Source organism: Lissotriton vulgaris, chromosome 8 (assembly GCF_964263255.1).
Source record: "Lissotriton vulgaris chromosome 8, aLisVul1.2, whole genome shotgun sequence".
Classification (NCBI taxonomy): domain Eukaryota; kingdom Metazoa; phylum Chordata; class Amphibia; order Caudata; family Salamandridae; genus Lissotriton; species Lissotriton vulgaris.
In genome coordinates, this window is record NC_141696.1 from 1,563,847,148 (window position 1) to 1,563,863,403 (window position 16,256).

At 50.2% G+C, this 16,256-nt stretch overlaps 1 protein-coding gene across 1 annotated transcript; it reads right to left on the minus strand.

Moving 5' to 3' along the window:
- Positions 1 to 353: 353 nt before the first annotated feature.
- LOC147700425 (uncharacterized) lies at positions 354 to 14,913 on the minus strand. The gene is made up of 2 exons (XM_086933555.1): positions 14,628 to 14,913; positions 354 to 2,518 (listed from the first exon to the last, which is right to left on the minus strand). Exon 2 carries the CDS (start codon positions 2,442 to 2,444, stop codon positions 534 to 536), a length of 1,911 nt encoding a protein of 636 aa, XP_086789681.1. The 5' UTR covers positions 2,445 to 2,518; positions 14,628 to 14,913; the 3' UTR covers positions 354 to 533.
- Positions 14,914 to 16,256: the final 1,343 nt, after the last annotated feature.

A 16,256-nucleotide genomic window follows, 5' to 3' on the forward strand; every position in this document is an offset into this window, starting at 1 on the left:
AGACCGGGCTGAGAGCCCTGCGGGTGTGCCGGGTCCAGTGTTGCCAGATTTTTAGACCCTGCCCAAGCTTAAAGCCGCTCAAATATAAGCCCAAAAGAAGCCCAATCAGACCAGTTCCAGCCCAAAAACCAGCCCAAATTAGCAAATCAGAAATTATGTACAAATTATCATCCGAAACAATTTTAAGGACAAATATACATTGTATTCAATATACAGATGGTGGCAGGGAGTTAACTGGGCACCTACCTTAATGCTATTCAATTTTAAGACCAGTCCTTACTGTGACTGGGTCATGTGAAACAGGCACCGCTCAGAATACAATAGTAGAAAACAAAGAATAAGCGAGGCAAAAATAGTGTTCTGTGCAATTTACTGCTCCCTCTAAATTGTATTTTAATAAAGTCTGTAAAACTTAGTGCCTTCATTATTCATTACATTACAGATTAAAAATCTACATTGAAAGTTTTCGACCCCTGGCACATAGATGAGCTGCAGGCAGCTCCGGGGTGGTGGCGGCGCTGACTGTTACAATTTTAATCATACATTGTTCTGTTAAATTTTGCAAACAATTGCGGGGGTGGAAGAAATGAATGGGACTTTATTGCAATGCGTTTCAGTCCAAACTTAATATATAGAATATTTGACAGCAGTTTTAGGCCCATTCTGTTCCTTCTATCATTTTTTAACAGCGCCATCTGAGAAAAAACTTGTTCAACATGAGCATTGGATATCGGGAGAGTCAACATCTTTATAGCACCCATTGCAAGCTCGTGAAAACAATGGTTGCCAGCAGCATTGGTGTAGTTATACACTTCCATCCAGAACGATTCTATGTTAGAAGTGTTATGAAATGAGCATGAAGATACAGTTCTCCATTGTGACTCCAGGACCTCCAATGGACAAGGGAAAAAGGCTTCTGGCAAATCTGTTACAGGTAGTTTGGGATTTGCAAGTACTTTTTGCGGACTCAAAGTTTCTAACTTTTCAAGCATGCTGAGAGACTCTGGGAGACGATCTTTATATTCAGACACCAACACTTTCATGAACTCCAGGCACCTTGTCACAATGCCTTCCTTTGACACAGAGGGGAGTTTACTTTCTTCCAGCTTGTTACGGAAAGCGAGCCCAAGATCCACATCATCCAGTGAAAGATAAATGGCAGAACTTTGTAAGTCTAGGCTCTGCAACTGCTCCTGATTATTAGATATGAAAACACTTGGTTTTAGTATCCTTTTAAGTGTGGACAAGTACAGAGTATATAGGTTGCGGAAGATGTGGAGTGCATCCCCGGATTCTAGCTGAAAAATCTTGCTAACAACCTTTATTTCTTGGAGCACGGGCTTTAAGAAAGTGAGGTACAGTAGATTTATCTCATCTTGATACATTTCGTGGAGCACCCTTGCTGCATAGCAGTGTTCCACATCGGATGCTGTGCAAAAGTGTAATTTTAAGGCTTCATATTGTTCTAGTAAACGATCTACACAATCTGCCATGACTAGCCACCGTGTTTCACAAGGAGAAATAAATTTCAGGGACATGCCTCGGTCCAATGTCAGATACAACTCCTTATAGTCAGCCTGGCGTTTGGGTGAGTGGGAAAACCAGTTGTAAGTTTCTCGGATCATAAATTCGATATTGCTAGGAATGCTCCTCATTGCTTTCTTAGCAATGATGTCAAGGGAGTGGCAAACACAGCGCACAAGTTGCAAGGATGGTTGTTTATCTCGCAACAAGGTGAAGGTTGAGTGGTGCTTCCCACACATGACGCTTGCCCCATCTGTACCTATGCCAATTAAATTTTTAATGTCAAGGTTACAAGTTTCCAGCATGTTTAGGACTGCATTTGCTATATCTTCAGAACAGGCCTTATCTAATTCTACCATGGCAAGGAAGGTGCTCACAAATTTGTTAAGCTTTTTGCTGAAATATTTAATGCAAATGCACAGTAGTTTTTTCACTTCTATGTCAGTCGATTCAGCAATCAATAAAGAAAAAGGTGATGTTCCAATATCTTTCAGCAATTCCTCCTTGAAATACGGGCCCAACAGAGAATTAATTAGTGCTGTACATTTTGTGCGGTGCATTCGGAAGGCAGGGAATTCATCGTGCAAAATTTCACCAAACCCATCAACGTTATTGATGGATGTACAACAAGCAGTTTGTATGGCAAATCTGATTTCTCTTCTTTTCTGATCGTTAGAAATGGAAGGGATAGGTTGGATAAAGGATGCCACAGGTGTGCTCGCTGCATTACAGCGCGAGCGGTGTTTAGTGGTTGCTGCATGTTGCTTCAAATCATTATAATGGGCGCGGATGTCCACATGGCAGTACTTGCATGCTGCTTTGCTATCATCTGTCCTTACAGGGGCAATCCATTTTTTTAGTTCAGGATCCAACTCCCACTCTTGTCTGTATGTTTTTTTATATTGTGACCACTTGCCCATCTCGCAATAATTAAACTGCCAAGTCAGCTGGGCGCAGAAAGATGGACTTATTCACGATGAGGCTGGACGACTACCTGAAATTACAACAGACAAAAGGCAATCATTGTCCCAGGCTCACTGCCAAACATGTAAAAAGCAATAACAAAACACAATCAATAAATGCCTACTTGCAATGGATACTATGGCATACAGGAGCAGCCCGTGCAGGTAAGAGGAGATGGGTGGGGGGGTAATTCGGCACAGAAGGGAAATTGTGTTATTCGATTTGCCCTGTGGGTCGTCTATCCAATACCACCCTGCCCCACTGCTCTTACCTGTACAAGCCGATCCTGGTAGCATACCTCAACATTGTGCATGTCCAAGGGTGTCATTTCATTATTTTGGTGTTCAATACCAGTAAAATCAAAAGGAGACAGTCTTGTTGACTGAACTTCGATTGGAATTCCATAGAGCATATCAGTCAGTCAGTCAGTGAGGTCATTAAGCTATAGAAACAAGATGCTGGTCCTGTTTGGTGAGTGGGGTACCTGTGTTGAGTCCTATCATGTGTTAGTGGCCTTATTGCAGTGGCAGACCTACATTTGCCCCTACCAATAACCCAATTTCCAACATTTGGAAAGCGGGTTATTGGTGGGGGCAAATGTAGGTCTGCCACTTGCAATAAGGGCACTAACACATGATAGGACTCAGCATAGGCCTTAGAAAAGTATTCCTATGCTCAGCCCTTGGTAACGTGGCTGCGAGCAGACAGGCTTAACTTCAAAGACAGGTATGTAAAGCATTTAAAAACACCATTTCAGTAAATAATTAAGACATAACACTAAATAAAAATCCAAGAGCAATTTATAACAAGCATTAGAAATACAATAGGTCTTGGATTGTTTTGAGTTAGAGGTAATGGCATTGTAAATGCCAATGTCTTTTATCCATGTGTTATGGAGTGTATGCATGTGGCGTGTAGTAGAAATATGTGGGTTGGACTGGAATTGTATCAATGGTGGCATGCTGCCCTTTAGATGAAAAGGTTTAAAAGTGAAGTGCACCATACTGCGATTGCTACAATAGTTTATTGTGGATGCGTTAACAATTGATGTGTGCACTGCTGGCTGGAGGTGTGTGTGCCTGGTGGAAGCGTGCACTGACGGCTGGTGGTGTGTGTGCCTGGTAAAAGCGTGCACTGACGGCTGGTGGTGAGTGCGCTTGGTAAAAGCGTGGACTGACACCTGGTGGTGAGTGCGCCTGGTAAAAGCGTGCACTGACGGCTGGTGTTTGTGTGCCCGGTGAAAGTGTGCACTGATGGCTGGTGGTGTGTGCGCCTGGTAAAAGCGTGCACTGACGTTTGGTGTTGTGTGCCTGGTGGAAGCCTGCACTGACGCCTGGTGGTGTTTGTGCCTGGGGAAAGCATGCATTGATGGCTGGTGGGGTGTGTGTGGCTGGTGAAAGCGTGCACTGATGACTGGTGGTGTTTTTGTCTGGTGAAAGCGTGCACTGATGGCTGGTGGTGTGTGGTTGTGTATGTGGTGGTGAGTGTGTGGTGTGTGTAGTGTGTGTGTGGTGTGTGTGTGGTGTGTGTGTGTGGTGTGTGTGTGGTCTTATGTATGTGTGTGTGGTGGACTTAGTTCGAGTGTTCGTATCCTGCACACTCACACACTGTTCAGCCTGCACACTCACACACTGTTGACTCTGCAGTCAAACTCACTCTGCAGTCACTGTCACTCTGCAGTCACTCTGCAGTCACACTCACTCTGCAGTCACTCTGCAGTCACACTCTGCAGTCACTCTCCAGTCACAGTCACTCTGCAGTCACTCTGCAGTCACACTCACTCTGCAGTCACTCTGCACTCACACTCACTCTGCATTTACTCTGCAGTCACACTCACTCTGCAGTCACTCTGGAGTCACACTCACTCTGCAGTCACTCTGCAGTCACACTCACTCTGCAGTCACTCTGCACTTGCACTCACTCTGCAGTCACTCTGCACTTGCACTCACTCTGCAGTCACTCTGCACTCACTCTGCACTCGCACTCACTCTGCAGTCACTCTGCACTCGCACTCACTCTGCAGTCACTCTGCACCTGCACTCACTCTGCACCTGCACTCACTCTGCACCTGCACTCACTCTGCACTCACTCTGTACTCTCCACTCACTCTCTCTGCACTCACTCTGTACTCTCCACTCACTCTCTCTGCACTCACTCTGCACTCACTCACTGTGCACCTGCACTCAACAGCACTCTGCCCTCAACAGCACTCTGCCCTCAACAGCACACAGCACTCTGTCCTAAACAGCACACATCACTCTGCACTCAACAGCACACAGCACTCTGCACTCAGCAGCACTCTGCACTCAACAGCACTCTGCACTCAGCAGCACTCTGCACTCAGCAGCACTCTGCACTCAGCAGCACTCTGCACTCAGCAGCACTCTGCACTCAGCAGCACTCTGCACTCAGCAGCACTCTGCCCTCAACAGCACTCTGCCCTCAACAGCACTCTGCCCTCAACAGCACTCTGCACTCAACAGCACTCTGCACTCAGCAGCACTCTGCACTCAGCAGCACTCTGCACTCAGCAGCACTCTGCACTCAGCAGCACTCTGCACTCAGCAGCACTCTGCACTCAGCAGCACTCTGCACTCAGCAGCACTCTGCACTCAACAGCACTCTGCCCTCAACAGCACTCTGCACTCAACAGCACTCTGCACTCAGCAGCACTCTGCACTCAGCAGCACTCTGCACTCAGCAGCACTCTGCACTCAGCAGCACTCTGCACTCAGCAGCACTCTGCCCTCAACAGCACTCTGCCCTCAACAGCACTCTGCCCTCAACAGCACTCTGCACTCAGCAGCACTCTGCACTCAGCAGCACTCTGCACTCAGCAGCACTCTGCACTCAGCAGCACTCTGCACTCAGCAGCACTCTGCACTCAACAGCACTCTGCCCTCATCAGCACTCTGCACTCAACAGCATTCTGCACTCAACAGCACTCTGCACTCAGCAGCACTCTGCACTCAGCAGCACTCTGCACTCAGCAGCACTCTGCACTCAGCAGCACTCTGCCCTCAACAGCACTCTGCCCTCAACAGCACTCTGCACTCAACAGCACTCTGCACTCAGCAGCACTCTGCACTCAGCAGCACTCTGCACTCAGCAGCACTCTGCACTCAACAGCACTCTGCCCTCAACAGCACTCTGCACTCAACAGCACTCTGCACTCAACAGCACTCTGCACTCAGCAGCACTCTGCACTCAGCAGCACTCTGCACTCAGCAGCACTCTGCACTCAGCAGCACTCTGCCCTCAACAGCACTCTGCCCTCAACAGCACTCTGCCCTCAACAGCACTCTGCACTCAACAGCACTCTGCCCTCACCAGCACACAGCACTCTGCACTCAACAGCACACAGCACTGTTCACTCAACAGCACACAGCACTGTGCACTCAACAGCACACAGCACTCTGCTCTCAACAGCACTCTTCACTCTGCCCTCAACAGCACACAGCACTCTGCCCTCAACAGCACACAGCACTCTGCCCTCAACAGCACACAGCACTCTGCCCTCAACAGCACACATCACTCTGCACTCAACAGCACTCTGCACGCACTCACTCACACTCTGCAGTGTAAATCTTCCGGGCTTTTGAGGGTTGGCAAAGTGAGTGCCATAACACTGGATAATAAATACAATAACGGTGGTTAGAAGCAGCATGTGTGTGGAACGAGGCGCAACACCAAAATAAACTATTTATTGCAAGTATATAAACAATAACATTTTGACTGTCAGTGTAAGTCTCTTGCTGGAACTACAGTCCCAACAAAAAATAAACCTTTCGGCAGTTAAAAGTCTCATCTGCGTCTAGCTTGCTTTCTTTGACCAGAAACACGTTTTTTGGATCTTATTGAGTTATCCCCTCTGCTCGTGAACATTGTAAATTGTACCCTCTCTTCTCTGGGTGCTACTATGTCCTGTATTTTTCTTCTTCATAAATGTCTTTATTGTTATCAATGTGCTGCTATCTGCAAATTTATAAAGCGCTCTGATACCCGTCAAGTTTGCCCTATAAAAAAAGATCAAATAAATAAATACTTGCATGAAGCTGTGTTTTAAATCTAGTGTCCGAGATATATTTTGTTATGTTCCTTTCGGAAAAAACATTATTAGTCATTGCCTGTGGGAGTTCTTTTAATCTTGCAGAAGCAAAGCTGCACCACGCCACATCTTGAGAGACGGGAGTGACATGCAGCATACAAACGATATACTGTGGTTTAACTAAGCAAGGGACGGGTGCTGGGGGTGAAACGTGCTGAGAGATTTTTATTATGTCGAAAAGAAAGCACAAGACATTAGGAAACATCTGGACAATTTATCTTGCAAATCTAGGCCGATACACTAATGGTCTAACGTTACTCAAGGCTCCAGTACAAACAAGAATGTTCCACCCATAAGCCAGCTCTTCAAAGGCCAACACTTACACATGAAAGGATGCAGACGAACGCGCGCCCACCAAACTCACTGGTGACTGGTGAACGCGCCCCGACCATCTGGATTCTATTACCGCGGCACCCTGACAGCTCCTAATTGAAAATGTATTACACTCCCCTGCGCATAACCGCACAGAATATGCAGGACGTGCCGAACCTGAAATCCATATGGCCTATTGCGTGAAGGCTACTACAAACACAGCACCGCGAGGACCAATTATCATGCAGATGGCAAAAAAAACTACCGAAAAATCTCGCGCACTGAGGAATTTTTACTACACTATTCTGAGCCCCATAACAAAACGGCTCGGAGCTCCGCCCCACTTCTGACGAAGTGGTGACCTAGGCCGAGCCCTAAAAATAGGTCATATTTTTATCTTTTAAATGATACCAAAACGAAAATAATTCCCTGTTGGGAACCAGAGATATGAATTTTTAAAGATTAGTCACTTTCTAGTGCTTAGAAACCAACAGTGCCCCTTAATTCATTTTGTTTTGTCAGTGAGTGTGTGAGTCAGTTCATGTGCGCCACCGCCAGGCTGTGCTGTGGTGGGCAGTGGCTGGGCCTGGGCTGCGTCCCGAGGCTGGGCCTGGCGTGGGCTGGGTGGTGGGCCTGCCTGAGGCTGGGGGCTGGGCCTTGCTTGGCTGGGCCTGGGCTGATGCACTTGCAAAGGGTCCAGAGTAGTCCCCGAGGCCTGAAACGCAGTGACCCCATCACCCTGCACAGAGAGCTTCCTCCTCCTGTATCATTACTGTTCCTATTGTGAAGCGCTCTGACGCCTTCGGGTAAAGTCTGCGTGTGATGTTGTTGCCTTTTACCTTCATCCCCTCTTGTCTCCCTCAGACCTCCGTGCCCTGCCCTTACGCTGCCCTGTTCACCCCCAGCTGGCATTATAGAATGCCAGCTGGTGAGTTGCATATGCAGAGTTGGGTTGGTTGAGGGGTTGTGACTGGGGTGACGTGACCGGCGGCTCCTGCCAGGGTGTTGGGAGCTTCGTCATCACTGCTGCCTGGTGTCTCTCACTTAACAATGGCGACGAGCCGAGGTGAGGAAAATAACAACACACCAGAGATAAAACCACACGAGACCGATTTTTGGTAAAGTACGAACGTGAAGGAACTTTTAAAAAAAAAAGGACCTTCCACTATTGAAATTTCTATTCTCCATGACTATGGAAGGGCCTTCCCAGTGTGTTCTGCCATTTATTGCAGTATTATCCTTCTACCTGTGTTTGGTGTAGCGTTCTAGTTGTTCTACGTCACGCTGACGTGACGTACGGCGGCCATGTTGGCGCCGGGGTGCGCGCGCATCTCATTGCGCGCTTGAGATTCAACGGAGCAGAGCACCGGCCGGCGCTCCTCGGAGAAGTTCTTATATAATTACAATAAACGTGCACAGTACATCTACCACTGCCTGCGAGTCATAATTACAAACGTTACAGTGGCGACGAGGTCGGGACGACGACCAGACCGACGCTGGGAGCATAAGAAGGGAACACCAACCCACGTGGCCCCCACGAGGCACAGGCGGACTCAGGCACAAGGACACCAGGCCATCCAAGCACCAGCAAGGTACACCTGGATCAGCAAGGGTGGGGACACACCGAAAACGGCCCCAGCGAAGCACAGAGGCAGTGAGGAACCCGAGGAGCGTGGCAGAGCCACAGCACAGCAATTAAGCGGCATACAGGCCAGAGAGACAACACGACCACAGTGCAGCCAATAGCACACAAGCCACCTTCCTGCACAACCACGCACAGGGAGCGCTGCGCTGGCTACTAAGGAGGAGGAAGTGGGGTCCAGCGACAAGAGCCCCCAGAGGAACAAGCAAACAGGGAACGAAAACAGTACCCCAGGCAGCCCCCCAGGAAAGCCCACCGACGGGACAGGCGGTAAGGAAGTGAAGATGAGTACCCCGGCGGGATATGCAATTGCACCGGTACAATTCCTACCGAAGCCCGGAGAGCCTCTAATGAAGTGGGAGGACTGGAAGGAGTATATAGATAACTTCATAGGGGTCCTAGAAGATGAAAGTGAAGAAAAATTCACTCCCCAGAGAAAGAAACGAATCCTACTACTAAATCTAGGACCAGAAGGACTGAGAATATACAAGAGTCTAGTACCGAAGAAGAGAGAAGACACAGACGATGATGTATATGCACACGCAGTGGAGGACCTGGACGAAAGGTATCGCCCCACCATCTGTGTGTCAGTGGATAGATATAACTTCCAGCAAAGGAAACAAAAGGCGGGAGAAACGATCGAAGAATATGTAGCAGCATTGAGAAAACTGGCAGCCACGTGTAAGTACGCGCTGTGGGAGGACGAATTCATAAAAGACCAGGTGGTCATGCATACCACGAGTGCAAATGTACAGGACAAACTGTGGGCGAGCGGCGACACTTCGCTCAAAGACGTGTTGGTCATAGTGAAGAGAGCAGAACTCGCAAAGAGATGCGCAAATGCAACCAAGAAAGAGGTAGCCGCTCCTACCATGGTGAACAGAATACAGGAGGAAGATCACCGTAAAGACCAAAGAAACAAGCAACCAGTAACCAAAGGAATCAGCAGATGGCAAGGGAAACAGGCGAGCAGTGAGAACAAGAAAACGTGCTACAGGTGCGGAAGCTGGTCCCATGAAGCCCATGACAGAAAATGTCCAGCATTCCGGGCCAAATGCCTACACTGCGGCATCGTAGGTCACTACGAGAAGGTATGTCGAAAGAAACAGCAGAAGGGAATGGTGAAATACGTTGACCAAGGCGAAGAAGACCCCGAGGAAGCCACGGAGGAAGAAGTGGTCACCGTCTTATGCATATACGACCAAGTGTTGAGCGTGGACGGCAAGAGATCTACCAAACCAGTCTTAGACATGTCCATAGGCGGCATCACCATCACAGTTGTGGCAGACACTGGATCTCCGTTCACCATCGTGCAGAGAGCAGTGTGGGAAGAAGAATTCCAACCCAAGTTGGGCCCAGAACTGGAGAAACTAGACATACGGCCAGTCACTTACAACGGGGATCGCATTCCCATGTTAGGCTTCCGACACCTATTGTTTGAGTTCAGAGGCCGATCGGCGTGGTGCAAGCTATATGTCGCAGAGAAAGGACCCTCCGTCCTAGGATGGCTAGACCAGGGTGATCTCGGCATAAAACTCGACCCCGGAGGGAAGGAACAAATTCTCCTCACGGAACAGGAGGAATGGCCAGACTTGAACAGATGGAAGAAGAACTACCCGAAGGTGTTCGGGGGTACGGTAGGAAGAATGGAGAAATTCCAACATAGAATAGTGCTTAAGGAAGGAGCCATTCCAGTGGCACACAAGGTGAGGAACGTGCCCATCGCAGTGAGGGAAGCGGTCCAGACGGAACTCCAAGACCTAGAAAGGAAGGGCATCATAGAGCCAATTACCTGCGCCGAATGGCTGGCGCCCTTGGTAGTCGTAATGAAACCCAACGGGAAGGTCAGGCTCTGTGTGGACCTGAGAGAACTCAATAAAAACATAGTGGTGGAGAAATTTCCCCTTCCCAGGATAGAGGAGATGTTGGCTAAAACCAGAGGGGTTCAGTGGTACTCCACCATCGACCTTACGTCAGCCTACCACCAGGTAGCACTGCACCCGGACAGCAAAAGCCTAACGTCGTTCATTACCCCGTTTGGATGCTACAGATTCTGTCGCATGCCGTTTGGGCTGGCCTCGGCGGCAGCCGTCTTTCAAAAAATGATGCACCAACTATTCAGAGGCTGTGAAGACGTCCAGTATTTCCAGGATGATATTCTGGTGATGGGAAGAGACAGGAGAGATCATGACCAAAAACTAGAGAAGGTACTGCAAACACTGGAAGCCAAAGGCCTCACGGCAGAGTGGTCGAAATGTCGGTTGGGCCTGCAATCAGTGACATACTTAGGTCACGAAATTGGACAACAGGGGATCACGCCTAAGGCGGAGAACGTGAAGGCCATTGCTGAAGCACCGCCCCCCAAGAACAAGGAGGAAGTCAGGTCGTTCCTGGGAATGGCGGAGTACTATAGCAAATTTGTGGTACATTTCGCCTCCAAGACCTACAACATGAGGCTGCTGACCAGAGAGAGCACGGCGTTTCAGTGGACACCGGAAGCCCAAGCAGAGTTTGAAGTCATCAAAAAGGAGATCTCGGGAGCCATACCGCTCAAGGGGTATGATCCACAAGGCATCACCGTGCTCATCACCGACGCCAGCGACAAGGGGCTAGGCGCAGTACTCATGCAAGACCGAGGAAGAGGGGACATGGAGACAATCAGCTTCGCCTCCAGGGCAGTGACAGAGACCGAAAGCAAGTACAGCGTCATCGAAAAGGAGATGCTAGCGGTAGTGTGGGCCACGACGAGATTCCGGCAATTCTTATGGGGCACCCGATTCCTGCTAAAGACGGACCACAAGCCGTTAGTGAAGGTACTAACATCGTGCGGACATGCCAGTGCCACTCCCAGGATATCGAAAATGTCATTAAAATTGCTGGAATTCAGATATGATGTAGAGTACATCCCAGGGAACAAGAATCGAGTGGCGGACTACCTGAGTCGAGCAGCAGCCATGGAGCCTGGAGAAGAAGATCCAGCAGATGGAGGGGAAATGGTGGCTCTCATAGAAGACCAAGAGAAGGTAATTAGCATACAAGAATGGATGGAAGCGTATGAAGAAGACACCGACATCAAAGATGTAAGGATGCACATCATACAAGGCTGGCCAGAGAAGAAAAAGGTGAAGACAAACCTCAAACCATTTTATGAGGTGAAAGAGGAACTGTCAGTAGGAGACAAGGGCATATTCATCTACCGGGGAGACAAGGTAGTTCCCCCAAGGAATCTCACCAACAAATTGCTGGACTTATTACATGAAGGCCATCTTGGAATAGGGAAGCTCAAGGCCAGAGCGAAACAAAATTACTGGTGGCCAGGAATGGACGCAAGAGCAGAGAGGCACGTCAGAGAGTGTTCCCAATGCCAAGGGGCCGACAAAACGTTGAGACCACTACGTCCAGCTCTAGGAAAATTCGACAATCCCTTAAATCCATGGGAAGAGTTATCTATAGACATTTTAGGACCGGTGCTTGATGACCAGAGCACACAGAACTATGTCTGCGTCCTCATAGACCGTTATTCCAAGTGGCCAGAGATAAAAGTGAGTGAATCTATGGATACGGAGAACATTCTAGAGTTCCTGTCTGAAATGTTCACCAGAGAAGGAATTCCCAAGTCAATCCTAAGCGATAATGGACCTCAGTTCACGTCGGAAAGATGGAAACAATTCATGGAAAGGAATGGCATCTCCATAAAGCACACAGCCATCTACCATCCAGCGGGGAATGGCTTAGTCGAACGATTAAACAGAGTAGTGATGGGAGCCATACAAGCGGCCATTTCTAACAATAAGGACTGGAAGAGAGCGTTGGAGAATATGGTATGGGCCTACAGAATAACCCCCACAGGCACGGGGTACAGCCCGTTTCAGATATTGAGAGGACGTGAGCCCTTCACGCATGACAACAGGGTCTGGAAGGAGAAGGTGGTAACCAGCGAGTGGTCTCCAGCCGTAGTAAGGGCCAATCTGGAAAGAGCACAAGCCATCTACACTAATAACTACAACAAACGCAGGAATGTGAAGGACACTCAATTGGAAAGAGGAGAGTGGGTAAGAGTAAGGCTAGCCACCTTACAAAGAAAAGGAGACAGCAAGTATAGCAAGCCCTTGCAAGTCAAGGAAGTATACGATCGAGCGGCTCTGCTCAGCGATGGAAATGTGTGGTCGCAGGACCGCATGGCCAGGTGCAACAAGATTGTGAGGTGGGGACGGCGGTCCTCGGAAGGTGTAGATATGGATGACGTGATCGGGGAAGATAGGACCAGTGGAAGTGAGCAAGAAGATGGAGCAAGTGTAAGAGAAGAGCAGGAAGGTGAAGAAGGGAGCGAGACTCCGAGAGCGGAGATGGATGTGTCGGGAGGTAATACAAATGATGAAGGAGCAATGAGCGGAGGAGCGGAAGATACGGAAACGCAGGGTCAAGGTGCTCGAGAGAACATTGGTAAGGTGACAAGGAGAGGAAGACAAATTGTAAGGCCTGCCCGATTCCGAGACTTTGAACTAGACGGCGAACTGTAAGTGACTGATCTTGGGTTTGGTAAAAGGGGGAGATATGTAGCGTTCTAGTTGTTCTACGTCACGCTGACGTGACGTACGGCGGCCATGTTGGCGCCGGGGTGCGCGCGCATCTCATTGCGCGCTTGAGATTCAACGGAGCAGAGCGCCGGCCGGCGCTCCTCGGAGAAGTTCTTATATAATTACAATAAACGTGCACAGTACATCTACCACTGCCTGCGAGTCATAATTACAAACGTTACATTTGGTTCTCTTTTGGAACTTGCACACGTCACTGTTCTCTTCTAACGCACTGTTTGCTCCTCTTGTATTTTGTTTGCTTTTGAACTTGCACAAGTGCCACCATTGCCTACGTATCGTTTGTTCTTGTGCTGGAGTGTCCTCCATTTATTGCAGTCTTATACCTCTACTTGTACTTTGTACTCGTTTGTAACCTGCACACGTCACTTTTCCTCCTGTTTTGCACCGTTTGCTCCTCTTGTATTTTGTTTTCTCACAATTGTCACTTTTGCCTCTTTTAACTTAACGTTTGCTTTTGTAATTTGTTCACTTGTAATGTGTGCGCCATATGTGGAAAGAGCTGGCCTCAGACCTCTCACCCGCCGACGTGTGGAAACTGCTCTAAAAAACACCTCACACTTGGCGCTCTTTTTGGCGGATTGTTGGCTGCTCTGACGTCACCTGCATTCCCTCCCTGGTGCAATGCTGCGCGCCTAGTGTCGTGTGGGGAGCTGTGAGGCGCTCTGCCTGCTCCGGCCTTTGTATCTCGCTGGGCGGGCACTTTTCAGGGCCGCATCGTGCGGTGTTCAGTGACAACTGAAGTCATTGGCCACAGACACACAAATCACACAGAATATCTGAGCACCCAGCAACAGGCAGGCCACCTGCGCCTGAAATGAAACCCCTTTGTCAACATTTGTCGCCGAATGGCTACGTGGTTGTAGGCAGGTGCCTCCTCACGAGCAGGATGTGAAGGGAAATTCTTGTTGCAGCCGTATGAGATGTGGCGTAACAGCCAGAGCTGCCGACTTTGGCCCAGGGGAGTCAAGCCCCAGGCCCGCCACGGCTCACCATACGCTGTTTCTGGGTAAATCACTTAATGTCCCCGCGCCTATATATTACAAAAATATATATATTCATAAAAAATAATTTTAACTTTGTGTAAGGTAAACAAATGCATGTATCATTAACGTTCCTATTGTAAAGCGCTCCGGCACCTTCGGGTAAAGTTCGCGCTGTAGAAAAACGTATAAATAAATAAACAATACGAGGGGGCGTGAACTGTGTGAATGTAGAGAAAGTTACCTTATCCCTTAAATTGTGAAATTGACGAAAGGGATTGAGCAGCCGGAGTCAGGTTGGAGATCGTGAATGAAGTGCTGTCTACAAACGCAGAAATACATTACAATACGGATGGGCGGCGGGGGCTGGCGGGGCCCGGGGCAGAGGCTGAGCCCGGGGCAGAGGCTGGGGTCCTACCTTGGAAGTGCCTCGCCCCCGTGTCTCTTCAAGGACCGGGGTCCGGCGGGGCCTGGGGCTGGGGCCGGGGCGGGGGTCCTACCTCTGAAGTACCCCCCGTGTCTCTTCAAGGGCCGGGGCTGGGCCTGGGTGGGCGACGAGTCCTCCTCCGCTCCTCTCAGCAAGCAGTCCGGGTCCACAGTCTGTCTGTCTGTCCGCGCCGAGAGAGAGAGGTGAGTGAGGTCAGCCCCCCGCATATATGGGAAGCTTGCGGGGCTGACCAACAACTGCTGTCCAGGGCCCTCATTGGTGGCCTTTTCGCGCGCTACACGAATGACGGCCCTGGGGGACCCCCACACTGCTAATTTCCAGTGGCAAATGGCTCCAGGCCATGAAGTTGCAACTGTAACCTAGCAACAAAGCTAGGTGTTGCCCTGGGGGGGGGAGGGGGGGGGGGGGGTCCAGGCATGCGCTGATGAAGTACAAGACAAGCAAGCACTGCAGATGAGATAACACCCGCAGGAATGCAGCCGGGCCTGAGCCGGCCTCTGATGGATGCCAGACCTCACTTCTACTGTGGGAGTTAGTGACTGTGCACTTCGAGAGTGTGTGTGACTGTGATTGTTGCAGAGGCCGCCGCATCCACCCGCAGGGTGGGGGAGGCTCAAAGGCCGGCGCCATAACCCACGCTGTGCCAACAGGGGGATGGAACTGGTCCTGGGCGCCCCGAAGCGGCCTGGACCAGCGGAAGCGGGGTGCGCACCAGCCACCCCGACAGGAAGTGACCTTGTGACTTTGGCGCCCATGGGGGGCGACCAATGGCCAACCTTGCTACCTTTGAACCCCCCAATCAAAGGGGGTTCACCTGAAGCCCATAGGGGGCTCAGGGGGGCGGAAACGGGGTGCGCACCAGCCACCCCGACAGGAAGTGACCTTGTGACCTCGGCGCCCATGGGAGGCGACCAATGGCTAACCTTGCTACCTTTGAACCCCCCAATCAATGGGGGTCTCACCTGGAGCCCATAGGGGGCTCAAGGGGATTTAAGCACCGCCGCTCCCCAGCCAGAATCACAACGTCTTCGAAGGAGCTGGGAGAGCGGCGCGACAACGACATCGTTTGAAGAAGACCGACTGCAACAGGAGGCGGCGAAGGACGGACGAAGCAGAAGGACGACATCACGGAGCGGCGCGCCGGTCAAGTTCTCCACCCAGCTCCCCGGGAACCCGAAGCGTCGGAGAGAGAAGACGAGCTCGGCGGCCTTGCCAAGCTCCAGCGCGGTAAGCATTGTCTAGCTTGAAGCGCGCATTGAGCCGCTTCTTCAGACACACAGCACACACGTGCAAAGAAGTTCAAAGGCGGGCCCGGAATTCCTTCCGACTCAGCGGCGCAGGCCAGCCCGCTGAAACCAGACCTAGGCCTTGGGGACAACATGGCGGAAGATCAGCCAGGAGACATGGCGGAAGTGCTGAAGAAGATCCGCGAGATATCGGCGGTACACGGCGACGAATGGCTCCAGCCCCATTTGGCCAAAGGGAAGGAGAATAGGCCAGACGGCCAGGCGGAGGAGGAAGCAGGCCCGTCAGCACCCAAGAAGCCTAAGACCTCGCCGAGGAAGAGGACGTCCAAGAGGAATCCCCCAAAGAAAGTGCGCCAGAAGCTCCCGCCGCTGAGGTCAGACGACAGCAAGCAAAAGGAGACGAACGACAGAGCGGTTAATGGTGAGCATATTAG